General features: G+C 42.9%; 1 protein-coding gene across 1 annotated transcript in view; it reads right to left on the bottom strand.

The window, feature by feature from the left end:
- Positions 1–26,859, bottom strand: part of SLC22A3 (solute carrier family 22 member 3) — a 97,115-nt gene that overhangs the window by 12,315 nt on the left and 57,941 nt on the right. The window contains exons 6-8 of the mRNA XM_061428483.1: positions 8,730–8,827; positions 8,396–8,610; positions 58–166 (exon numbers count right to left, since the gene is read on the bottom strand). Coding sequence (XP_061284467.1) covers positions 58–166; positions 8,396–8,610; positions 8,730–8,827 — 422 coding nt within the window. The remainder of the gene's footprint in view (positions 1–57; positions 167–8,395; positions 8,611–8,729; positions 8,828–26,859) is intronic.

The raw sequence follows: 26,859 nt of genomic DNA, 5'->3' as shown, positions 1-26,859 counted from the left end.
AAAACATGCAGCTGCAGAATTACTTAGGAGAAACCATGATACGGATGTTGGAATTACCGTAATGTTGTTGGGTACAATTCTGAATTTACCAAATAGACAATTTCAAAGGCCATGGTTATGCCTAGTCTTCCCAGGGTAGCAACAGTGGTCCTCAACCAGGGTATTCCTGCAAACACACAAAGTTTGGGAGGAAGAGTTAGGGGTCTACTTTACTTTCAGCACAATTTTACAAAACAAAAGGCATTTGCTTTGTGTTCTCCCAGCCTAATTAAGTGCAAATGATGTGTGTGTGTGCTTAGTCATGTCCGACTCTTTTCGACCCCATGGACTATAGGCCAGCAGGCTCCTCTGTCCATGGGATTCTCCAGGCAAGAATACTGGAGTGGGCTTGCCATTTCCTCCTCGAGGGGATCTTCCTGACCCAGGGATCCAACCCACATCTCCTGGGTCCTTTCCTTTTTCCTCCATGGTAATGAGTGGGAAATGCCAAATGTTTGACATTAAATATTTTCTTTCTTTGGGGCATTAAGAGAAGAAAGAGTACCATGTCTGCCCTAAAAAGTCAGTACTTTAAATTTGTTAAGAGTTGGGCAGTTGATGACATCCTTTTTAAGGACACTGGTAGGCTATAGTCCATGGGGTCGCAAAGAGTTGGACACGACTGAGCGACTTCACTTTCTTTCTTTCTTTCTATCAGTTCAGTTCAGTCGCTCAGTTGTGTCTGACTCTTTGCCACCCCATGAAAAGCAGCACGCCAGGCTTCTCTGTCCCTCACCAACTCCCGGAGTGCACTCAAACTCATGTTCATCGAGTCGGTGATGCCATCCAGCCATCTCATCCTCTGTTGTCCCCTTCTCCTCTTGCCCCCAATCCCTCCCAGCATCAGAGTCTTTTCCAGTGAGTCAACTCTTTGCATGATGTGGCCAGAGTATTGGAGTTTCAGCTTCAGCATCAGTCCTTCCAGTGAATATTCAGGACTGATTTCCTTTAGGATGGACTGGTTGGATCTCCTTGCAGTCCAAGGGACTCTCAAGAGTCGTCTCCAACATCGCAGTTCAAAAGCATCAATTCTTTGGTGCTCACTCTTCTTTATGGTCCAATTCTCACATCCAAACATGACTACTGGAAAAACCATAGCTTTGACTAGACGGACCTTGGTCAGCAAAGTAATAGATATTCAGAGAATACCCAACTACTAAAGAAAGCTAAAACTCATTAAACAAAACAACTGCCAAGGAGGGCGAGGGAGGAAAAGAGGGCTCCAGAGTGCAGGTCGTGGCTGGGAGGCTCCACCTTGTCACATGCTGGTTGCTCGCTAGCCAGGACATCCTGGTGTCCTGGACATTGCTCTAGCTGAGGACACCCGCAGCACCCACGTTACCGTCACGTTGGGAGGAAGGAACAGCAGAGATGCTCTGATTCGCTGGGCCGCCATCTGCTCTGGCACAGTTGTAAACACGTGTTGTATTTAGCCTTTACTTTTCCATTAAGGCCAGGGAAGGGGACCAGGAAATGCATTGCACCCCTTCCTCCAGTGAGCAGGTGGGGCAGTGCCAGGTGCTGGGGAATGGAAAGTGGCAGCTGGTGCCCAGATTCCCTGGGTCCCGGCCTGACTGGGCGACCTCTTGCTGCTCTGCGGCTGCAGAGGAGAATGCCTCCAGCTCCCATGGAAATAACTTGATTACTTAAGAACCAGGTTAGGTTCTTAAGCTACAGCTTTTTCTACTGAATCAAGATTGCTCTACGAGTGAATCCCACTGACAACTTCAATGACAATTTAATCTTATAACTGGTCATTCATGGGGAAAAAAACAAAAACCAAGAAACCAGATTAAAACACACACACACACACACAGAGCATGAGAGATGTACGTGGTTAGCTCAGTGAAGACAGATCAATAACTAGTCAATTCAATAAAAGGTTAAGAAAATGCTTTCAGGTTTTCTTAAGAATCTCAACTCTTTCTAAGCAGTAAAGGCCAGTATCTAACTTCACTGGACAGAGATTCTGTTGAAATGTGTGACAAAAGAGAAGTTCGAGAAGCGTCACGCTGTTTCAACAAAAGGGTAAAATGAAAACAATTTATAGGAGGTGTAAGGGATGTGTGAATATTAAGATTGCACATAAAAACTTCCAACCAAACCAGTAATATTCTAAGTTCGCCTTGGAGTGACGATAGATATCTTTTGATAGCAATGGCAAGAAACAAGACAATTTAAGATTGAGGACTGAAGCTGAAACTACCTCCCACGAACTCCCGAGGACACAGAGAAAGAGGGTCCCTCTGAAGGGGATTTGGTCAAACTGCTAGAGATTATTGAGAATAATTTCTCAGTTTTTGAAGAAAGGATGTAGGGTTTTAAACAAACACAATTTTATATCTACTCTGAATGCCCCATCTGCAACAGACTCATTAATACTTTTTACTTAAAGAGAAAAGTCCAAGACAACTTTTTCATTTCAAAAAGACTTACCCAAACGGCCGGGTTTATAGCTATCTTGAATAAACTCAAATTAAAAATGGCAGATGAGTATGGGTCTTAAAAAGCTCTTTTAAACACAGGCAGAACACTCTCTGATATAAATCACAGCGACATCTTTTTCAATCCAGCTCCCAGAATAATGGAAATAAAAGCAAAAATAAACAATTGGGCCCTACTTAAGCTCAAAAGCTTTTGCAGAACAAAGGAAACAATAAACAAAATGAAAAGACAGCCCACAGTTGGGAGAAAATATTTGCAAATGATGTGACTGATAAGGAACTAGTCTCCAAAATTTACAAACAGCTTATGATGCTTAGTAGCATCAAAACAAACAACCCACTCAAAAAATGGGCAGAAGACCTGAATAGACATTTCTCCAAAGAGGAAATACAGATGGCCAATAGGCACATGAAAAGATATTCAACATCGCTAGTTATTAGAGAAATGCAAATCAAAAGTACAATGAGATGTCACCTCACACTGGTCAGAATGGCTATCGTAAAAAAAAAATCCACAAACAACAAAAGTTGGAGAGGGTGTGGAGAGAAGGGAACCCTCCTGCACTGTTGATGGGAATGTAAATTGGTACAGCCACTATGCAGAACAGTTTGGAGATGCCTAAAAAAACTAAAAATAAAACTACCATATGACCCTACAATCCCACTCTTGGGCATACATTCGGAGAAAACCATGGCCCGAATAGATACATGTACCCCAGTGTTCACTGCAGCAGTTTACAATAGCTAAGACATGAAAGCAACCTACATGTCCATCAACAGGGGAACAGATAAAGAAGATGTGGTATACACACACACACACACACACAATGGAATATTACTCAGCCATTAAAAATAATGAAACAATGCCATCTGTAACAACATGGACGGACTTAGAGAGTATATACCGAGTGAAGTTAGACAGAGAGAAGGAGGAGAAATATCACATGACTTTCCTTATATGTGGGATCTAACAAGAAATGATACAGATGAACTTACTTACAAAACAGAGGCTCAAAGACTTAGAAAACGAACTTACGGTTGCCAAGGGGAAGGAACACTTAGGGACTTTGGGAAGGTCATGTTTACACTGCTATATTAGAAAGGATACCAGCAAAGACCTATTGTACAGCACATGGAACTCTGCTCAGTGTTATGTGGCAGCCTGGATGGGAGGGAGGTCTGGGGGAGAAAGGATACTTGTATATGTACGGTGAGTCCCTTTGCTGTACACCTGAAACGATCACAAAAGTATTAATCGGCTATACCCCAACACAAAATAAATTATAAAAAAAAAACAAGCTCTTTTATTTTTCAGGCTTTAATTAGAATTCAAAAATTTGGGTCAGAGACAGTGGGTCTTAGATGAGGATACAACCCGGACGATTGTTCTAAAATTGTTTTCCAGAATTTCATTCTCCAGTCGGGCTTCGTGGGGGGAGCGCTGGTTAAACAGTTTTCTCTGAGATAATTTTAGAGCTGATTCCCCTAAAAGGCTGCTCAGTATTCTTCTCAGGGGCAGTCATCCTGGTGATGACGTCAAGAATGGCTGAGAGGAAAAGTCTTTCTAATGTTAATTCAACAGCCCAAGGAACCAAGTCCAAAAGTTCCTTAAGTGGAAGTGAGGACTCCCAGCTCAGGCAAGCAACCCCTGCTAACATTGGGTACTCACACACAGCACTACAAATTTGAACTTATTCTTGGCAGTCGGTTACGACGAGCATGAGACTACGAAAGCAGCTGTATCTGCAGAACACACAAATAAAATGCGTCCAGAATAGGAGCAAGTCGTTTCCATTGCTGCTAAGAACAACTCTAAGACTTGGGAAATTCGGTCTACAAAATAAAACTGACCAGATCAAACACAAAAGTGTATTCTTTGTCTTCTGTTTTCCAATATATGAGCGTGTTCTCTGTAAGACAGCTTGATTCCCACCCACTTAGTTACTTCAGTATGGGTTTGGACATTTGATCTTCAATGCTTTCTGGGATGGTGCTGGAGGCAACATGATTAAAACCATCCCAATCTTTCTGGGGCCAGAGAAAATCTTCTGGGGGAGAGTTATAGCATGAAAAGATGGGCCACACTTAAGTCATTTTTTCCCCTTTACTTTCCTAATTTCATATGCAATGAGTATGTAATTAATATTTGATTCCTATTCCATATGGGATGAAAACAGATGACCTTGTCTTAGGAAACTACATTTAAAAATTAAACCTAAAACTATACAGTGCCAAAGTAAAATGGAAAGATCAGTGAAGTATCCAGTGGTCCTCATTTGTCACCTTCTCCTAAATTGTGCATAATGCCCAACAATGGAAATTGTCTGTCTCCTTTGAAAATGAACTTATGGTTGCCAGGGTGAAGGGATAGCTAGGGAGGTTGGGATGGTCATGTACACACTGCTGCATTTAAAATGGATAACCAACAAAGACCTACTGTACAGCGCAGGGAACTCCGCTCAGTGTCATGTGGCAGCCCGGACGGGAGGAGGGTTTGGGGCAGAATGGACACATGTGTATGTATGGCTGAGCCCTTCTGCTGTTCACCTCAAACTATCACAATGTTGTTAATCGGCTATACCCCAATATGAGATAAAAAGTTAAAAAATAAATTATGTCTATCTTGTTTATAGCTCTATCCTTACTTCTAGTTTAGTGGCAGCAATTAATAGATACTAAGTAGATGTGTATTGACTTATATCTTCTCCAAGTCTTTTTTTTTTTTTTGGCCACACAGGGAGGCTTGCAGAATCTTAGTTCCCTGACCAGGGGATCAAACCTGGGCTCTGGCAGTGAAAGCACTAAGTCCTAACTGCTGGACCGCCAGGGAATCCCCTTCCCCAACTCTTATAATGCATTAGCCCAGGGTGGTAGGTTGAACGATGTTCCCCAAAGTTCAGGTTCACCACCTCAGTGTGGCCTTATTTCAAAATAGGGTCTTTGCAGATGTCATGGTTAAGTTAAGGCCCAGAGATGCAGAGAAGGTCATGTGAAGATGGAGGCAGAGATGGGAATGCTGTCCGGGAATGCAGGGATGGCTGGCAACCAGCGGAAGCCCAGAAGAGGCAGGCAAGTGTCCTTAAGCCTTCAGGGAAAGCGAGGCCACGCCTACACCTGGAGGTCAGACTCCAGCCTCCAGGATATGAAAGAACAAATCCGTGTTGCAAGCCATGCAGTTCATGGTACTTTGATACCGCAGCTCTAGGAAACTCACATGCTCAAGAACAATGAGATAAATGGAAACAGTGCTGTTTATCATCAACCATTCCAACATGACAGGATTTCTCCCCCTTCTCATTCTGAAGGTGGGCATTCTGTAATGGTATTTAAATAGGGTTATTTGATGTTTTAGGATTTCATAAGAATATTATTAATGAACTTATCTATTAATGTCTGACTGTTTTGACATTGCAAAGAGCCAACTCATTGGAAAAGACCCTGGTGCTGGAAAAGATCAAAGGCAAAGGGAGAAAGGGGTGACAGAGGATGAGATGGTTGGGTTGCACCATCGACTCAATGGACGTGAGTTTGAGCAAACTTCGGGAAATAGTGGGGGACAGAGGAGCCTGGCGTGCTGCAGTCCGTGAATCAGCACAGGCGGTTCATACTTCTGAGAACCGTGCTCTACTTTGTCCATACCCTTCACTAGGTTGTCAACCTCTCCAAGTCAAGAAATGTATTTTTCTTCCCTTTGTAACCTTCGTGTTTTGCAGGGAATTAGTGATATGAAAGAAATGTGAATCAGGGTCAAAGATACCACAAAATTAAGTCAGATAAAGGTGATCAAAAGCAAACTAAATGAATTCCATTTCTGGGTATATATATGAGAAAAAAACCAAAGCCACTTACTGGAAAAGATACACACACCCTAATGTTACAGCAGCATTTTTACAGTAACTAAGAAGCAAGAATGAATGGATAAAGATGTGGTGCGTGTTATCCCATATATAGCGACTGAACAACAACAATGTGTGGAATCCAAACTAGGAAATGAATTTATCTACAAAACAGAAACAGACTCTAGAGAACACACTTGTAGTTAACACGGGGGAGGGCGCAGGGAAGGGATGGACTGGGAGTTTGGGGTTGGCAGATACAAACTATAGAGAATGGACAAACAGCAAGGCCCTATTGCACCGCGCAGGGAACGGTACACGCTATCTTGTAATAAACCTTGTGGAAAAGAAAAAAAATTCTTCAAACTGAAAAAATAAATGCTTCTCTTGTGCTGACATAAAGTACTACGAGAGGCTCCAGCTGTCCCAGCAACCTCCCCCCCCCACACCTCCTGGAATGTGGAAATAATGAACTTGATCTAAAACACACATTCCCTGGGAGTTTGAAAGGCTTCCACCGTCCAGGCCCTGCTGTGTTCCAGGACAGGGATAATTGGCGGTGGGTTAGCCACACACTTGGAGTTACCGACAACCTCTGTATCGCACAGCAGTCAGCAAGCCCTCCCCTCCCCAGTTTAACTCTGAAGTGTCTCTGAAATCACCGTCTCCCATGCAGGCCTGAGTGCCACCACCTTGCTCCCTGCTCGCAGCATCGCTCCCTCCCCATTGCCATTGTCCTAGCTGCTGCAGTCACTTGGAGGCGCTTATCTGCCACCCGAAGCTCACAAGCCCACACCCAAGCTCTTGGCCTGACTGTGAGGCTATCGTTGCTGGACAGGGATGATCCCTCAGCCTCCTTGCCGGGATATTCCCACGATAACGAAGAAGGTTCCAGGATATTCCTGTGATAACGAAGAACGTTTAGTTCCTAAACCAGCACAGGTGGTTCATACTTCTGAGAACCGTGCTCTACTTTGTCCATATTCTTCACTAGGTTGTCAACCTCTCCAAGTCAAGAAGTGTGTTTTTCTTCCCTTTGTAACCTTAGTGTTTTGCAGGGAATTAGTGATACGGAAGAAATGTGAAACAGGGTCAAAGATACCACAAAATTAGGTCAGATAAAGGTGATCAAAAGCAAACTACATGAATTCCATTCCTGGGTATATATATGAGAAAAAAACCAAAACCACTAATTGGAAAAGATACATGCACCCCAATGTTACAGCAGCATTTCTACAATAACTAAGAAGCAACCTAAGTGGCTATCGACACATGAGTGGATAAAGAAGATGTGGTCTCCTACATTGCAGGCACATTCTTTACCAACTGACTTATGTGGGAAGCCTATATATATGTATGTAAAACTCCTCAGCCATAAAAAGAATGTAATTTGCCATTTGCAGCAACATGGATAGCCTTGGAGGGCATTGTGCTAAGAGAAATAAGTCAGACAGAGAAAGACAAATACTATAAGACATCACCTATATGTGGAATCTAAAAAATTACAGCAAACTAGTGAATATAACAACAAAAAAAGCAAACTCACAGATACAGAGAACAGACTAGTGGCTACCACTGGGGAGAGGGAAAGGGGGTAAGGTAGGGGTAGGGGACTAAGAGGTACAACTATTAGGTATACAGTAAGCTACAAGAATCTGTTGTACCATATGGAGAATACAGCCAGTACTTTATAATAACTACAAATGGAATACAACCTTCACATATCATGAATCATCATACTGTACATCTGTAACCTACGCAATATTGTACATAAAGTAAATTTCAATTAAATTTTTTAAAAAAGTAAACTACGACTACAACCTAGGTTTTACACATCTATTTCATCCACAAATGACCCTAAAACTGGGGAAAATGGAAAAATCTATAGAATCAATCTTCTACACTCACAGTCGTTATGCTGATTTGGCAGAAACGGAGAGACATCACGCGAGTGTGCCTGGCACTATGATGTTGATGCCAGGGGACATTTGCTAAAGATGAGAAGTCCCCCGTTCTTGATTATTTTAAGATTTTTTTCAAGATCTTGGCTGCCAAGCAGACTTGAGGGACAGTTACCTTCTGGTAAGAATGCAGTGACAAGGCACGCCACCCCTGCCACGACATTGCTGGCCGCAAAGGGTAGGCGTCGACCAAAACGCTCAATGGTTAGTAAGATCAAGAGGGCTCCTGGCAGCTCCACAACTCCCGAGATGAAAAAGTCGATATAGAGGTTGCCTCCTATAATTCCCAGGCGCATGACGAGTCCTTGATAAACCACAGCACTTGTGAACCTGGAGTAACACCGAAAGACAACAGAGAACAAGTGAGAGAGAACTTCCACCTGATCTGGAGAGAGGGATGTGTTGTAAATTTGACACAAGCTTTTGAATCCATCACAAACCAAACTTACCAAGCAAACATAAGTATCAGTGTGCACTTCCTCATTTGGGGAGTTCTCACCAGATCTACAAAGGATGGATTACTAACTTCCTCATCCGTAACAGTGATCTATACAAGAGAAGCAGATTTTCAGTAGGAATACACAGCAAGAGACATCTGCATATTATAGATTCGTCATTGACCAGATTCAAAGCTACCGAATGACCTTACTGAACAAATCAGGGTCTTTCATTATGACATCTTAGCACCTGAGTACAAAAAGTTTGGTTCTCTAGCCTTTGTCCTAGGTCAAATTCTCAAAGGTGTGCTTGCTGCACTGAGAATCAGCAGTACTATGTGCTTGGAATAAACAAAGATAAAAGGTGTGTTCCAAAGTAAACTACCTTTGTGCATGGCCACATTGGAGAACACAAGCATAAAGGTGGTGAAAGCAGGCTCTAGACAAGCTCCTTTATCTATTAACTCCTCAAATCTTATGCTAACCAATAAGCTAGAGTCATGGTAGGTTCTAGAGCAAGGCTGGCATCAACGGTGTCCTATTGTTTCTTTCCGTGTACTGGAATCCAGCATCTTTTTGATAACAGGAAAATTCAGCTCATCCTTATTTGGCCATTCAAGAAGTTGGTCTTTCTCAAATTCAATTAAACAAATATTGCTCTTTGCCTCCTATGAGTAAAGTACTAAAAAGGAAACAGCTGAACATACCCACTGCTTCCGGTCTTTTTTTTTTTTACAAATTTTTTTTTGCATTAAGTTTTGTGTATTTAAATATTGTACTAGAATAGTATTTATCTTGATTACTGAGCTTTTAAAATTCTTCCTCCTTTTTTGGCTGCATGAAGCGGCATGTTGGATCTTAAGTACCTTGACCAGGGATTGAACCCACACCCCCTGCAGTGGAAGCATGAAGCCTTAACCACTGGAATGCCAGGGAAGGCCCTCTGCTTCTAATTCTGTGTGCTGAAGAGACTGTAACTCAGTCTCCTGCAGTGACCGCTGTGCCACACTTCCATGCACTTGCATAGTGTTACTTCTGCCTGAAGAACTCTTACTCTCCCTGGTTCTGCAGGTCTTCCCTAACCTCAGGTAGAACTGGTGATCTCCACTCTGCGCCTCCACTTACTAGACTTCTATCACAGGCTCTACACAATTGCATGCCTTTACAGGTCTACATATTCTTCTCCCTGCGTGAGCTCTGGAGTTCTTGTGGGGCAGAGACTGTATTGTAGCACCAAGCAAAGTGTCTGGTGTCCAGCCAATATTTGGGTGATTACTGAGTGCTGAAACAGGAAGTCAAGTGCCTTGGCCACGACTCTGTGCTGAGTGTAGTCCTTGGTCTTTGTCCTTCTGCTAAGTGAGATCCCTGGTTAGTGAAAACAGGACCCTCATTGTCTGTTTGCTCAACTCCAGATCTGTTCCAGACTGAGTGGAAAGCTTGGCAAATTTTCCCCAAGCCTTTGTGTTGGAATTTGACTTAAATTCTCATGGATAGTACCTTGTCAATCACCCGTTCTAAACATTACATTCAATGCATCAACCAAATCTTGACATCTGTTGCCTATGCTTGCTCTGAGGAAAGTCACACACACAAAAAGAAGATTGCAAAATGAATACTTTAGATCATTTTATTTTCCTAAGTCTTTCTGACACTGTATTTCTTCTATCATTGTTGTTTAGTCACCAAGTCATGTTAGACTCTTTTGTGACCCCCTGGACTGTAGTCCACCAGGTTCCTCTGTCCATGGGATTTCCCAGGCAAGAATATTGGAGTGGGTTGCTATTTCCTTCTCTAAGGGATCTTCCCAACCCAGGAATCAAACCTGCCTCTCCAGCATTGCAGGCAGATTCTTCACCACTGAGCCACCAGGAAAGCTTGTATTTCTTCTATAACAAGACACAAAGTTTTCACACTTCAAAATCTCACAATTAGGATGTGTCCTGTAACTCAGCTGATAAGAAAGTAATGAGCCACAGCTTCAATAGCATGGCTTTTCTCACTGAGCGGTACATAAAATGATGATGCGTCTCTAAATTAACAGTATCCTAGGATCAATGAAACATAGTAGTTTCCATAGCAACACTAATGGAAGACTGCTAATTGATTCAACCATGCATTCTTTCCATCCCCCTTTGGATAATAGAATCCACAGAATTTTAGTTAGGCTCATGGCTGCCTAGTTAAAGTCATATTTTCTAGCCTTTCTATCAGTTGTGGGTGGTCCAGTGACCAAGATCTCAGCAACGACGTGGGAGTAGAAGCCATGTGTACAAGTTCTGGGTCCCATCCTTTAAAAAGGAAATGGTTTGCTCTCCATTCACAGTTTCCCCCTTCCTGAGGGATGGAGGAAGAAGACACTGGTGAAATGGCTTCCATTATACAACCTATTGCAGGTGATAATGGAGAAATGAGATAAATGGAACCCGGGTCCTGGGTGACCTCATGGGGCAGAGCTACCTTCAGGGCTGGGCTACTCACCTCTGCGTGGGCACGTAATAGAAAAAGGCACTTTTCTCTTTTTTGTCACTGTATTTTTGGAGATCTCTGTTACAGCAGCAAGTTGACCTGTACTATAACTAATGCAATCCTTATTAAAATGTTCCCTGAGCTAATATTCAAAATTCTAAGACCCCCTACCCTCACCTCTGCTGTTCCAAAAACAAATCAGGAATACCAGAAGCAAAAGAATTTAGTATGTCCCAACAATACAGTTGGCTCTTCACATCCACAGGTTCTGCCTCTGTGGATTCAACCAGTAGTGGGGCCTGTGACTGATTGAACCCATGGACGCAGAACTTGGGGATACAGAGCATCAGCTGAGATCCATTCTGTACAAGGGTCTTGAGCGTCTGAGGATTTTGGTATCTGCAGAGGGTCTTTGAACCAATACTCCACAGATAACGGGGAAAACTGTATATTTTTACATGGCTGGTTATCAAAATATTTTTCACAATTAGTTTCTATATATTGCCCATATTAAAATGACTAACACCTACGAAGTATGTAATATTTCTTAGATTCTGGGCTAATGAATTGATGAAATGTAGCATGAAATAGTCCATTTAATTCTCATTAAGACTCTCTAAAGTGAGTACTCTTCAGGGTTCTATTGTATAAATAAGTAAACCAAGGCTTAGCACACAAGGATTCAATAGAAGAAGGATGGCTAAGCCAGGATGTGAAGTCCAGGCAGTTGATGAGAGCTTCTGTTCCTCATTGTCTTACCGCACTACTGAACATATTAAAACTTTTTATTCTAGAAAGCTTCTCTGTGGTTTATGGTAACTTCTATATAATTTTAGAGAAGGACATTATGACCAAAAAGCTAATCTTTAGTTAAAACACTATTTTATGGAAAAGGTGGCCTTGATGAAAATGATTTAGATTTTGAGGATCTTTAAATTCCAGATTAAAACCACTCATTATATGAGGGCAGCTTTCCTTCACGGATGGATGACTCCTCCAGCAGTTCTTTTCTTTTCACTTAGAGTTTTTCCCCAACTCAGACTTGGGGTCATGTTTATGTCAGACTGTTCTCTTCTCTCCAGGAAGTTCCTGACAGCATTGCTCATCTGCACATGAGCACCACGATCACCCAGAGCACAGAGGGGGACAAGCTTTCCTTTTCGACAGCAATATTCACAACGATTTATTCAGTTCAGTCAGTTCAGTTCAGTCACTCAGTCATGTCCAACTCTTTGCGATCCCATGGACCGCAGCATGCCAGGCCTCCCTGTCCATCCCCAACTCCCAGAATTTACTCAAACTCATGTCCATTGAGTCGGTGATGCCATCCAACCATCTCATCTTCTGTCATCCCCTTCTCCTCCCACCTTCAATCTTTCCCAGCATCAGGGTCTTTTCCAATGAGTCAGTTCCAATGAGCATCAGGTGGCCCAAGTATTGGAGTTTCAGCTTCAACATCCATCCTTCTGATGAACACCCAGGACTGATCACCTTTAGGATGGACTGGTTGCATCTCCTTGCAGTCCAAGGGACTCTCAAGAGTCTTCTCCAACACCACAGTTCAAAAACATCAATTCTTCGGTGCTCAGCTTTCTTTATAGTCCAACTCTCACATCCATACATGACCACTGGAAAAACCATAGCCTTGACTAGACAGACAGAACTTTGTTGGCAAAGTAATGTCTCTGCTTTTTAATATGCTGTCTAGGTTGGTTATAACTTTCCTTCCAAGGAGTGAGCGTCTTTTAATTTCATGGCTGCAGTCACCATCTACAGTGATTTGGGAGCCCCAAAAACAAAGTCAGCCACTGTTTCCCCATCTATTTGCCATGAAGTGATGGGACTGGATGCCATGATCTTTGTTTTCTGAATGTTGAGCTTTAATCCAATTTTTTCAGTCTCCTCTTTCACTTTTATCAAGAGGCTCTTTAATTCTTCTTCAATTTCTGCCATAAGGGTGGTGTCATCTGCATATCTGAGGTGATTGATATTTCTTCCGGCACTCTTGATTCCAACTTCTGCTTCATCCAGCCCGGAATTTCACATGATGTACTCTGCATGTAAGTTAAATAAGCAGGGTTACAATATACAGCCTTGACGTACTCCTTTCCTGATTTGGAACCAGGCTGTTGTTCCATGTCCACTTCTAACTGCTGCTTCTTGACCTGCATACAGATTTCTCAGGAGGCAGGTCAGGTGGTCTGGTAAACCCATCTCTTTAAGAATTTTCCACAGTTTATTGTGATCCACATGTCTAAACAAACTTGGACGCTGTTTTAAGTCTAGAATTCCAGATCCAGGAGCCTGGAACTGTGCTTACTGTCTGAAGCCCATTTAGATTGATTTTCTGTTATTTGTTGCCAAAAGCAGAATTATTTCAAGAATTCAGTCCAGAACAATGCTTTTGCATAATAACAGAATATTTTAGGCAAAATAACTTTGCAATTAAGAATGAAAATAATTGCTTCACTACTCCAATTTACTCTGTAAGAATATTTAGTATTAGTTTTAATTTCAAACTTTTCATATTTAGAACCAAGCGGTCACATGACCTCTGCTTTTCCAAAGCACACGTTTAACGCCTAATATATATCCTACAGCAAAAGAATATGCAGCGCTGATAATAACTGAAGATAATCAAGACCAATTTTCCCCATTCAGTAAATGAAAGGATTAATAGTGCTTCCAAGCAAGTGAGTATTTTGCCAATTTGAGAACAAATCCAGCTCGTCTTTGATTTACTAACACACTGTCCACAGTGACGCAGATATTCTGAAAGATGACCCACTTTCTGGGTGTCCAAAGACCTCGGGAGACTAAAAGCCATATCTTGGATGGAATTCATCCAGGAAAGTCTTGGCAACCCATGCGCAGTGACTGGTTCAGCGCCTACCCTTTTACAACAACTTCTAGCTCTGTATTTTGAAATGAAATCGTGCTTATTTTCTATCTCCAAAGTGTTTGCATAGTCTTAGATGTAAAAGAATAGAAATGCTATATTAGATTATTATAGATAGATGGACTTTAAACTTTGTTTTATTGAAATATAATTTACATCCAGTAGTATTTAGCAACTTTAAGCTACGTTTCATGAAATTTTGACAAATGCGTCAAGTCACATAATCATCACTGCCATCATGATGTGGAATATTTCTACCACCTTCAAAAGTTTCCTCCTGTCTCTTTGCAATCAATTCTTTCCCCCTGATGTTCAGCCCCCAGTAAACCCTCATCTGCTTTCTGTAATTAGTTTGCCTTCTAGAATTTCCTGTAAGTGGAGCCATACAGTATGTTATCTTGAGTATCTAACTTGGCTTTAGAGTTTGTCATACATTTATCCACCTAAGAGGTGTCTGCCGGCTCTCATTTGGAGCAAAGGAAGATGGGAAATGCTCTTGGAAACGTCTGTCTGTTTGGATCCTTGTTGCCTAGCAACGTCACTCGTTGAAAAAGGGGCTGCTCACAGGTAGACTGTACAGGTTGGTTTCCTGATATTCATTTACTGAACGGATGGCTATTTGTTCTATTTGTTTCCCAACTGTCTTTTAATTCTGCCAAGACTTTTGCTTTACATCAACAACGATGTACCCTGTGTTAAAAGCATACTTTATTCATCTTTCTTTGATTAATCAAGTTCTATTTATAATTCTTTCTGGTGCCTTTCTGAAACATTTCTTGAAGTTGACATTTTAATTTAAATTGCCAAGGAAGAGAAAGACACTATAAATAACCATCTATTATAAATATGGTGTTCAGAGCTCTCCTGACAAGGGATTGGTTTCTGGGCAAGAAACAAGCTTACAGTTACCAAAGGGGAAAGGGTGGGAGAGATAAATCAGGAGTTTAGAATTAACATATACACATTATTATATATAAAATAACCAACAATGATCTATGAATATCACAGGGAACTAAACTCAATATATTTTAATAATATATGAGGGAAAAGAGTCTGAAAAAATAGATATATGTATATGCAAAATGGAATCACTTTTCTGTAAACTTGAAACCAGTATGACACTGTAAATCAACTATACTTCAACAAAAAAAATTTTTAAGAGATAAACAGCCAGGATCAGGCTAGAGATGTTTTATTTTAGAACATTTTCTTACCAGCACATTATTTAAATAACCCCGAACTTTCATTCTCCTCCAATGAACTTTTGTTCAAAACAACTCTCCCCAATTTCTTCCCAGAACCTAATGAAAGCTAACCTTCCCTTTGTATTCTCAGACTGGGCTATGATTCTCCTTAGATCATATGTCGTGATGTGTAATGCCTCTGCTATTCCCAAATAAACTCATCTTTCAGATCAGATCAGATCAGTCACTCAGTCGTGTCCGACTCTTTGTGACCCCATGAACTGCAGCACGCCAGGCCTCCCTGTCCATCACCAACTCCCAGAGTTCACTCAGACTCACGTCCATCGAGTCGGTGATGCCATCCAGCCATCTCATTCTCTGTCGTCCCCTTCTCCTCCTGCCCCCAATCCCTCCCAGCATCAGAGTCTTTTCCAATGAGTCAACTCTTCGCATGAGGTGGCCAAAGCACTGGAGTTTCAGCTTCAGCATCATTCCCTCCAAAGTAATCCCAGGGCTGATCTCCTTCAGAATGGACTGGTTGGATCTCCTTGCAGTCCAAGGGACTCTCAAGAGTCTTCTCCAACACCACAGTTCAAAAGCATCAATTCTTCGGCGCTCAGCTTTCTTCACAGTCCAACTCTCACATTCATACATGACCACAGGAAAAACCATAGCCTTGACTAGACAAACCTTTGTTGGCAAAGTAATGTCTCTGCTTTTCAATATGCTATCTAGGTTGGTCATAACTTTCCTTCCAAGGAGTAAGCCATTTCATGGCTGCAGTCACCATCTGCAGTGATTTTGGAGCCCAGAAAAATAAAGTCTGACACTGTTTCCACTGTTTCCCCATCTATTTCCCATGAAGCGATGGGACCGGATGCCATGATCTTTGTTTTCTGAATGTTGAGCTTTAAGCCAACTTTTTCACTCTCCACTTTCACTTTCATCAAGAGGCTTTTTAGTTCTTCTTTGCTTTCTGCCATAAGGGTGGTGTCATCTGCATATCTGAAGTTATTGATATTTCTCCTGGCAATCTTGATTCCAGCTTGTGTTTCTTCCAGTCCAGCGTTTCTCATGATGGACTCTGCATATAAGTTAAATAAGCAGGGTGACAATATACAGCCTTGACGTACTCCTTTTCCTATTTGGAACCAGTTTGTTGTTCCATGTCCAGTTCTAACTGTTGCTTCTTGACCCGCATACAGATTTCTCAAGAGGCAGGTAAGCTAATCTGGTATTCCCATCTCTTGAGGAATTTCCCACAGTTTATTGTGATCCACACAGTCAAAGGCTTTGGCATAGTCAATAAAGCAGAAATAGATGTTTTTCTGGAACTCTCTTGCTTTTTCCATGATCCAGCCGATGTTGGCAATTTGATCTCTGGTTCCTCTGCCTTTTCAAAAACCAGCTTGAACATCTGGAAGTTCATGGTTCATGTATTGTTGAAGCCTGGCTTGGAGAGTTTTGAGCATTACTTTTCTAGCGTGTGAGATGAGTGCAATTGTGCGGTAGTTTGAGCATTCTTTGGCATTGCCTTTCTTTGGGACTGGAATGAAAAACTGACCTTTTCCAATCCTGTGGCCATTGCTGAGTTTTCCAAATTTTCTGGCATATTGAGTGCAGCACTTTCACAGCATCATCTTTCAGGATTTGAAATAGCTCAACCGGAATTCCATCACCTCCACTAGCTTTGTTCGTAGTGATGCTTTCTAAGGCCCACTTGACTTCACATTCCAGGATGTCTGGCTCTAGGTCAGTGATCACACCATCATGATTATCTGGGTCATAAAGATCTTTTTTGTACAGTTCTTCTGTGTATTCTTGCCATCTCTTCTTAATATCTTCTGCTTCTGTTAGGTCTATACCATTTCTGTCCTTTATTGAGCCCATCTTTGCATGAAATGTCCCCTTGGTATCTCTAATTTTCTCAAAGAGATCTCTAGTCCTTCCCATTCTGTTGTTTTCCTCTATTTCTTTGCATTGATCTCTGAGGAAGGCTTTCTTATCTCTTCTTGCTATTCTTTGGAACTCTGCATTCAGATACTTATATCTTTCCTTTTCTCCTTTGCTTTTCACTTCTCTTCTTTTCACAGCTATTTGTAAGGCCTCCCCAGACAGCCATTTTGCTTTTTTGCATTTCTTTTCCATGGGGATGGTCTTGATCCCTGTCTCCTGTACAGTGTCACGGACCTCATTCCATCATTCATCAGGCACTCTGTCTATCAGATCTAGGCCCTTAGGTCTATTTCTCACTTCCACTGCTGTTTATTTCGTCCAAGGTCAGCAGTATACACACCTGGTACCAGTGAGTGTTCAGAAACGGAGCCAATCTACTCTATACTAATATTATTTTTATAACTTTTTGGAGATACTCTGCTTCCAGATGATAATTCAGTTGGCATTAAAAAAAATCTTTTCCGTTAGTAAACTGTAGTTTATACTACAATGCACAAGTTAGGGAGATTCTTTTTAAAGGTATTCCTTTTGTAAAGACAACTGTCATTGTGCCTTCTGCAAAAAAGGAATAGATTTCTTTTATTATTAGATTTTCTTATGTTTACCGGGCATATTTAAAGTTCATCTGGCACTGGTGATCTCTGAGGCACGGTTAAGGCAGGGTAATTTTTCAAGAATGTACACAGAGCAAAAGATGCTTGGAGAACCTTCCTACTCAAAGTGTGGTCCGTGAATCCACAGCTTTTTTGCCAGGGAACTTGTTAAAGATGCTCTATCTTGGATGAAGAAATCAGAATCTGCATTTTTTCTTTAAAGAGGAGATTTGTAATTTTTCACTTTAGGCTGTGCTGGGTCTTGATTGCTGCTAGGGCTTTTCTCTAGTTGTGGCAAGCGGGTGCTCCTCTGTAGCTGCGGTGCGTGGACTTCTCATCGTGGTGGCTTCTCTTGCTGCAGAGGATGGGCTCTGGGACGTGCAGGCTTCAGTAGCTGCAGCTCTTGGGCTTCAGAGCACAGGCTCAGTAGTTGGGGTGCTCAGGTTTAGTTATCCCACGGCAGGTAGGATCTTCCCAGATCAGAGACTGAACCCATGTCTCCTTCATTGGCAGGTGGATTCTTTACCACTGAGTCTCCAGGGAAGCCCCAGAATCTGCATTTTAACAACCTCTCCGGAGACTCATGTGAGATGCCCAGGTGGTCCCTGAAATCCTGCCTCACCTGCTGCCTCCTAGTATTATTCTTACTGGCCGGGAAGGAACTTGAGCCCCCTGAGTTAAAAGGGAAGAACCCAGCTGAGCAGCAGGGTCTGGCGCGGGCAGGGGAGGAGATAGTGTCGAGTGGTTGCATTTCCAGCCTTGCAATTTTACCTGGTGGATCTCAGTGGGTGGAGTTTTTAACAGTTGTCATTTGTCGCAAGGAAAAGTGAAGCCACCGATGAGCAGGGGAATTTATCACTTCTTGAATCCAATGCCAACTTCGTGTCATCGCAAATTCCCCACAGGCTCTGTTCTCTAGAAACGTTTTGTAAGAAGTCTGTGTAAGCAAAATAGCACTTGAGGATTTGGGGTTCACTGATTTGGAAGTCACCCTCAAAGTTAATCACCCTATAGGTCTTTCAGAGAAGTCCCAGGAGCTGTGGGGCTTGTTGAGGCCGGGAGGGGGTGCAGAGTGACTGTGCTGGTGCCATGTCCCCTGGCCCACCTCCTCACAGTCGTCCCCTTCAGTCGGGTGGAGGCTAGAGCCAGCAGGTCCAGGAATAGATGTTTAACATCACAGAACTCTGACCAGCTGCTACGTGGAAGCAAGGCTGCCTGGCATCCATAAAAGAGAATTTGCCAAATTGCCCATGGCACTCTGGGAATTTTTTCAGTTCAGTTCAGTTCAGTTGCTCAATCGTGTCCGACTCTTTGCCATCCCATGAATTGCAGCACGCCAGGCCTCCCTGTCCATCACCAACTCCCAGAGTTCACCCAAACCTATGTCCATCGAGGCAATGATGCCATCCAGCCATCTCATCCTCTGTAGTCCCCTTCTCCTTCTGCCCCTAATCCCTCCTAGCACCAGAGTCTTCCAATGAGTCTACTCTTTGCATGAGGTGGCCAAAGTACTGGAGTTTCAGCTTTAGCATCATTCCTTCCAAAGAAATCCCAGGGCTGATCTCCTTTAGAATGGACTGGTTGGATCTCCTTGCAGTCCAAGGGACTCTCAAGAGTCTTCTCCAACACCACAGTTCAAAAGCATCAATTCTTCGGCGCTCAGCTTTCTTCACAGCCCAACTCTCACATCCATACATTACCACTGGAAAAACCATAAAGGAATTTTTTAAAACCTCAATATACTTTTAAAGGAGAGGAGAGGGCTTCCCTGGAGGCTCAGTGGTAGAGCCCGCCTGCCAATGCAGGAGACATGGTTTCAGTCCCTGGTGTGGGAAGATCCCATGTGCCGTGAGCAAGTAGCCCCAACCGGCATGACTACTGAGCCTGTGCTGTAGAGCCCAGGAACACCAGCTACTGAGCCCATGAGCCCCAACTACTGAAGCCTGCATGCCTAGAGCCTGTGCTCTGCAACAAGGGAGGCCAGCACAATGAGGAGTCCCCACACTGCATCCAGAGAAAAGCCTATGCAACAACAAGGACTCAAAACAGCCTAAATAAATTAAAAAAAATTTTTTTAACTTCCCTTAGAAAAAAGATCATAGAGAAGATATTTACCATGACAATTCATATGATAAAGCAAAGTTCATAATTAAAATGATCATGAGTATTTGACCCTTATTTGATGCGTATTAAAGTAGTTAATTTTCTAGTAGTCATGTATGGATGTGAGAGTTGGACTATAAAGAAAGCTGAGAGCCGAAGAATTGATGCTTTTGAAATGTGGTGTTGGAGAAGACTCTTGAGAGTCCCTTGGACTGCAAGGAGATCCAACCAGTCCATCCTAAAGGAGATCAGTCCTGAGTGTTCATTGGAAGGACTGATGCTGAAGCTGAAACTCCAATACTTTGGCCACCTGATGTGAAGAGCTGATTCATTGGAAAAGACCCTGATGCTGGGAAAGATTGAAGGTGGGAGGAGAAGGGAATGACAGAGGATGAGATGGTTGGATGGCATCACTGACTCAATGGACATGAGTTTGAGTAAACTCTGGGAGTTGGAGATGGACAGGGAGGCCTGGCATTCTGTGGTCCATGGGGTCGCAAAGAGTCGGACACGACAGGGCGACTGAACTGAACTGAAAGTACTTAAAGTGATTCCCTGGTGGCTCAGTGGTAAAGAGCCTGCCTGCCAGTGAAGGAGACACAGGAGATGCAGGTGTGACCGCTGGGTCGGGAAGATCCCCTGGAGAAGGGCTGGGCATCCCATTCCAGTACTCTTGCCTGGAGAATCCCATAGACAGAGGAGCCTGGCAGGCCACAGTCCATGAAGTCACAAAGAGTCAGCCACAACTGAAGAGATTTAGCATGATTTAGCACACACACAAAAGTAGTTAAAAACAAATTCCAAGTACCTAGACCAGCTTTGTCCAGTAAAAACATAGCGTAACCCACATCAGTTTAAATTTTCTAGTACTAACATCAAAAATGTAAGAAGAAATAGGCAAAATTAACCTTAAGAATACGTTGCATTTAATCTAGTCTATCCCCAATACAATCATTTTAACAGGCGATCAATGTGAAACTACTGAAGAGATGGTTCATGTGCTTTATGTCAGACTAAATATTTGTCATCCACTGTGCAGCTTACTCTGACATCACGTTCAGATCAGCCACACTCCGGGGCTCCATGGCCATATACGGCTGGTGGTCCTGTACTTACTGGACCTTGGGCTCAGCCAGTTCTTTGGTGAGGATGCTCTGTAGCAGAGATATTATTCTGAGCATTTCCATCTGGCCCGAGAGAGTTCTACCCCTCTGCTCTATGCTCCCCCGACTGGGCTCACTGCCTGGAACAGCAAGAAGTGCATCTTTCTAGAGGTTCCATGGGATCCAAAGTGCAGCCTTAATATCAGCAAAGGTTGATGGGCTGCAGCTGTAGGTCACATGGTGGAACTCTTCTTCATTTCTTAAAAACAAATCTGTGAGGGTTCTGAGGGAGGGAAGGTGTTAAAATAAATGACAGAGAGAAGGGAAAAAGAAGAGCTTGCATTCTCCGTTCTAAAACTCTAACCTTGGGCTTCCCTGGTGGCTCAGGTATACAGAATCCGCCTGCCAATGCAGGAGACACAGGTTCAGTCCCTGATCTGGGAAGATCCCACGTGCCACACAGCAACGAAGCCCGGGTGCTACGACTATTGAGCTTGAGCGCTAGAGCCTGGGAGCCGCAACTACTGAGCCCACACACCACGACTATGAAACCTGTGCACAATAGAGCCCGTGCTCTGCAACAAGAGGAGTCACACCAACCAGAAGCCCGGGCACTGCAACAGAGAGTAGCCTCTGCTCGTCACAACTAGAGAAAAGCCCTCCCAGCAATGAAGATCCAGCACAGCCCAAAATAAACAAATAAAAAAAATATTTTAAGACTCTAACCTTAAGCTCCATTACTTTGGCCACCTGATGCAAAGAGCTGACTCTTTGGAAAAGATCCTGATGCCGGGAAAGATCGAAGGCAAAAGGAGTGATGGGGTGGCAGAAGATGAGATGGTTAGATGGCATCACTGACTCAATGGACATAAATTTGAGCAAACTCCAGGAAATAGTCAAGGACAGGGGAGCGTGGTGCACAGCAAAGAGTTGGGCACAGCTTAGTGACTAAACAACAATCACAAAGACTCAGAACCTGGGGTGGGGGGTGGACATCAGAATCTGATGTGAGTGGATGGGATTAAACACATCATTGATCTTCCCAATGGCACCGATAAATGTCACTGATCGTTGCTGAAACAGAAAAGTTCTAAACATCAAATGATAATGAAAGTCCAAAAAAAAAATCAAGTAGTTATGATATACCACCTGATGACTATAGTTAATTATACTTGACTGCATATTTGAAAGTGGTTACATGAACAAATCTTAGAAGCTCTCATCACAAGAAAAAAAATTACAACATACATATGGTGATAGATGTTAACTAGACTTATTGTGGTGATCACCTTGCAATGCACACAAATACTGAATTATTATGTTTAGGTATACTCATTATTATACCTGAAACTAATATTATGTCAATTTTATCTCAATAACCCCCACAAAGAATTACGTATTTAAAAAAAGAATGTCCAGTGTCTTAAACCATAGGAGCAGGTCTAGACACACAAATTTTTAGTTCTAAATCGGCAAATTGACTATCTATAATTCACTAGTTAGCCAATGATTATTCCAAAGAGGAGAAAGTTACAGTGAAATAAAACAAATCACCTGCTATGTCACAAATAAAAGCCAAACCACATACTCCACCCATTCACATTATCATCATTTCTTTTCAGGTTTCTGAATGCTTCAGAAACTATTTTAATAAGAACATGTAACAATAGACTATAAGTTCACGTGATGGCCTTTTTCCTCACTAGTTGAGGGATATTTTCCCCTAGACTCCTTTAGCTCTTACACACACCCAGCTCTAGCTTTTCCAGGGCTTCAGGTGTTTGTAGGATTCCAGCAAGATTGCAACTTTGCCCAGTAGATTTCCTAGCAGGTATATTTCTGCCATGGCCTAGAGCATAGGGTAGCAGTCCCCAACATTCTCCTCACCAGGGGCTCGTTTCATGGAAGACAGTTTTTCCCCAGAGCAGGACGGGGGCAGGGATGGTTTCAGGGTGATTCAACAACATCACATTTATGGTGCGTTTTCCTTCTATTGTTACTCAGTTGAGTTCAGTCGCTCAGTCGTGTCCCATTCTTTGCGACCCCATGGACTGCAGCATGCCAGGCTTCCCTGTCCATCACCAACTCCTGGAGCTTGCTCAGACTCATGTCCACTCAGTCGGTGATGCCATCCAACCATCTCATTCTCTGTTGTCCCCTTCTCCTCCTGCCTTCAATCTTTCCCAGCATCAGGGTCTTTTCCAATGAGTCAGTTCTTCGCATCAGTTGGCCAAAGTATTGGAGTTTCAGCTTCAGCATCAGTCCTTCAAATGAATATTCAGGACTGATTTCCTTTAAGATTGACTGGTTTCATCTCCTTGTAGTCCAAAGGACTCTCAAGAGTCTTCTCCAACACCACAGCTCAAAAGCATCAATTCTTTAGTGCTCAGCCTTCTTTATGGTCCAATTCTCACATCCACACATGACTACTGGAAAAACCATAGCTTTGACTAGACAGACCTTTGTTGGCAAAGTAATGTCTCTGCTTTTGAATATGCTATCTAGGTTGGTCATAGCTTTTCTTCCAAGGAGCAAGTGTCTTTTAATTTCATGGCTGCAGTCACCATCCACAGTGATTTTGGAGCCCAGGGAAATTGTTTCCCCATCAATTTGCCATGAAATGATGGAACTGGATGCCATGATCTTAGTTTTTTGAATGCTGAGTTTTAAGCCAGCTTTTTCACTCTTCTCTTTCACTTTCATCAAGAGGCTCTTTAGTTCCTCTTTGCTTTCTGCAATAAGAATGGTGTCTTCAGCATATCTGAGATTATTGCTATTTCTCCTGTCAATCTTGATTCCAGTTTGTGCTTCATCCATACCAGCATTTCTCATGATGTAATCTACATACAAGTTAATTAAGCAGGGTGACAATATACAGCCTTGATGTACTCCTTTCCCAGTTTGAAACCAGTCCATTGTTCCATGTCTGGTTTTAACTGTTGCTTCTGGATCTGCATACAGATTTTTCAGGAGGCAGGTAAGGTGATCTGGTATTCCCATCTCTTGAAGAATTTTACAGTTTTTTTGTGATCCACACAGTCAAAGGCTTTGGTGTAGTCAATGAAGCAAAAGTAGATGTTTTTCTGGAATTCTTCTTTTTCTATGATCCAAAGGATGTTGGGAATTTGATCTCTGATTCCTCTGTCTTTTCTAAATCCAGCTTGAACATCTGGAAGTTCTTGGTTCACAAACTGTTAAAGCCTGGCTTGGAGAATTTTGAGCATCATTTTACTAGCATGTGAAATGAGTGCAATTGTGTGGTAGTTTGGACATTCTTTGGCATTGCCTTTCTTTGAGATTGGAATGAAAACTGACCTTTTCCAGCTCTGTGGCCACTGCTGGGTTTTCCAAATTTGCCGGCATATTGAATGCAGCACTTTAAGAGCATCATCTTTTAGAATTTGAAATAGCTCAACTGGAATTCCATCACCTCCACCAGCTTTGTTTGTAGTGATGTTTCCTAAGGCCCACTTGACTTCGCATTCCAGGATGTCTGGCTCTAGGTGAGTGATCACACCATCATGGTTATCTGGGTTATTAAGATCTTTTTTGTATAGTTCTTCCCTGTATTTTTGCCACCTATTGTTACCTCATGTTAAGAACCTCCACCCATAGTTCTTCAGGCACTCTGTCTATCAGCTCTAATCCCCTGAATCTATTTCTCATTTCCACTGTATAGTCATAAGGGATTTGATTTAGGTCACACCTGAATGGTCTAGTAGTTTTCCCTACTTTCTTCAATTTAAGTCTGAATTTGGCAATAAGGAGTTCATTATCTGAGCCACAGTCAACTCCTGGTCTTGTTTTTGCTGACTGTATAGAGCTTCTCCATCTTTGGCTGCAAAGAATATAATTAACCTGATTCCAGTGGACCATCTGGTGATGTCCATGCATAGACTCGTCTCTTGTGTTGCTGGAAGAGCAAGTTTGCTATGACCAGTGCGTTCTCTTGGCAAAACTCTGTTAGCCTTTACCCTGCTTCATTTTATACTTCAAGGCCAAATTTGCCTGTTACTCCAGGTATCTCTTGACTTCCTACTTTTGCATTCCAGTCTCCTATGATGAAAAGGATATCTTTTTTTTTTTTTTTTGGTATTAATTCTAGAAGATATTGTAGGTCATCATAAAACCATTCAACTTCATCTTCTTCAGCATTAGTGGTTGGGCACAGACTTGGATTACTGTGATATTGAATGGTTTGCCTTGGAAACGAACAGAGATCATCCTGTCATTTTTGAGATTGCACCCAACTACTGCATTTCAGACTCTCTTGTTGACTGTGAGGGCTACTCCACTTCTTTGAAGGGATTCCTGCCCACAGTAGTAGATATAATGGTCATCTGAGTTAAATTCACCCATTCCAGTCCATTTTTAGTTTGCTGATTCCTAGAATGTCGATGTTCACTCTTGCCATCTCCTGTTTGACCACTTCCAATTTGCCCTGATTCATGGACCTAACATTCCAGGTTCCTATGCAATATTGTTCTTTACAGCATCAGGCTTCACTTCCATCACCAGTCACATCCACAACTGGGCATTGTTTTTGCTTTGGCTCCATTCCTTCATTCTTTTTGGAGCTATTTCTCCACTGATCTCCAGTAGCATATTGGGCACCTACCGACCTGGGGAGTTCATCCTTCAGTGTCATATTTTTTTTTGCCTCTTCATACTGTTCATGACAAGGCAAGAATACTGAAGTGGTTTGTGATTCCCTTCTCCAGTGGACCATGGTTTGTCAGAACTATCCACCATGACCCGTCTGTCTTGGGTGGCTCTACACAGCATGGCCCATCATTTCATTGCGTTAGACAAGGCTGTGGTCTGTGTGATCAGTTTGATCAGTTCTATTATTATTCAGTTCAATTTCAGTTCAGTCGCTCAGTCATGTCCGACTCTTTGTGGCCCCATGAATCGCAGCACGCCAGGCCTCCCTGTCCATCACCAACTCCCGGAGTTCACTGAGACTCACGTCCATTGAGTCAGTGATGCCATCCAGCCATCTCATCCTCTGTCGTCCCCTTCTCCTCCTGCCCCCAATCCCTCCCAGCATCAGTCTTTTCCAATGAGTCAACTCTTCACATGAGGTGGCCAAAGTACTGGAGTTTCAGCTTCAGCATCATTCCTTCCAAAGAACACCCAGGACTGATCTCCTTCAGAATGGACTGGTTGGATCTCCTTGCAGTCCAAGGGACTCTCAAGAGTCTTCTCCAACACCACAGTTCAAAAGCATCAATTCGTATTACACTGTGATATATAATGAAATAATTAAACAGCTCACCATAATGCAGAATCAGTGGCCGCCCTGAGCTTGTTTCCTGAGCTCTGGTGGTAAATACAGATGAAGCTTCACTCACTCACCCTCCACTCACCTCTTGCTGTGCAGCCTGGTTCCTAACAGGCCATGGACTGGTACCGGTTCATGGTTCAGAGTTTGGGGGACCATTGGCATAGGACAATCCCTGTCTGTCTCTGGGTGGGTAGCCCTTTCCGTGTAGGCTAATGACAGCCAGGGCATCATCAGCTCCGTCACACCAGTGCTCTCAGCCATGGTGAGGGAGGAGTCCAGGACAGTGTTCTCAGAGTGCCCTCGGGTGGGCTCACCTGCCTCCTGTATCCCTGTGGGTCTTCCTCTTGGGGCTGGGCCCCTCTCCACTTTTCTTCCGTCCAGCTCTCACCAGCCTCTCAGCAAGCAGCAGCTGTCCTGGCGCCCTCTCCAGTGTTCCCCATCCTCTAGGTTCACAGGCATCTTCTCAGGGCGTTTTGTCTGAATCCCTGCACTGATCTGACTGCGCCCGAGGAGAGGCCTGGCTGTCCCTGCTCACCCTCTATTTAGCGTGT

The sequence above is a fragment of the Bos javanicus genome, chromosome 9 (genome assembly GCF_032452875.1).
Source record: "Bos javanicus breed banteng chromosome 9, ARS-OSU_banteng_1.0, whole genome shotgun sequence".
NCBI lineage: Eukaryota > Metazoa > Chordata > Mammalia > Artiodactyla > Bovidae > Bos > Bos javanicus.
This window is presented reverse-complemented; position numbering and strand designations above follow the sequence as displayed.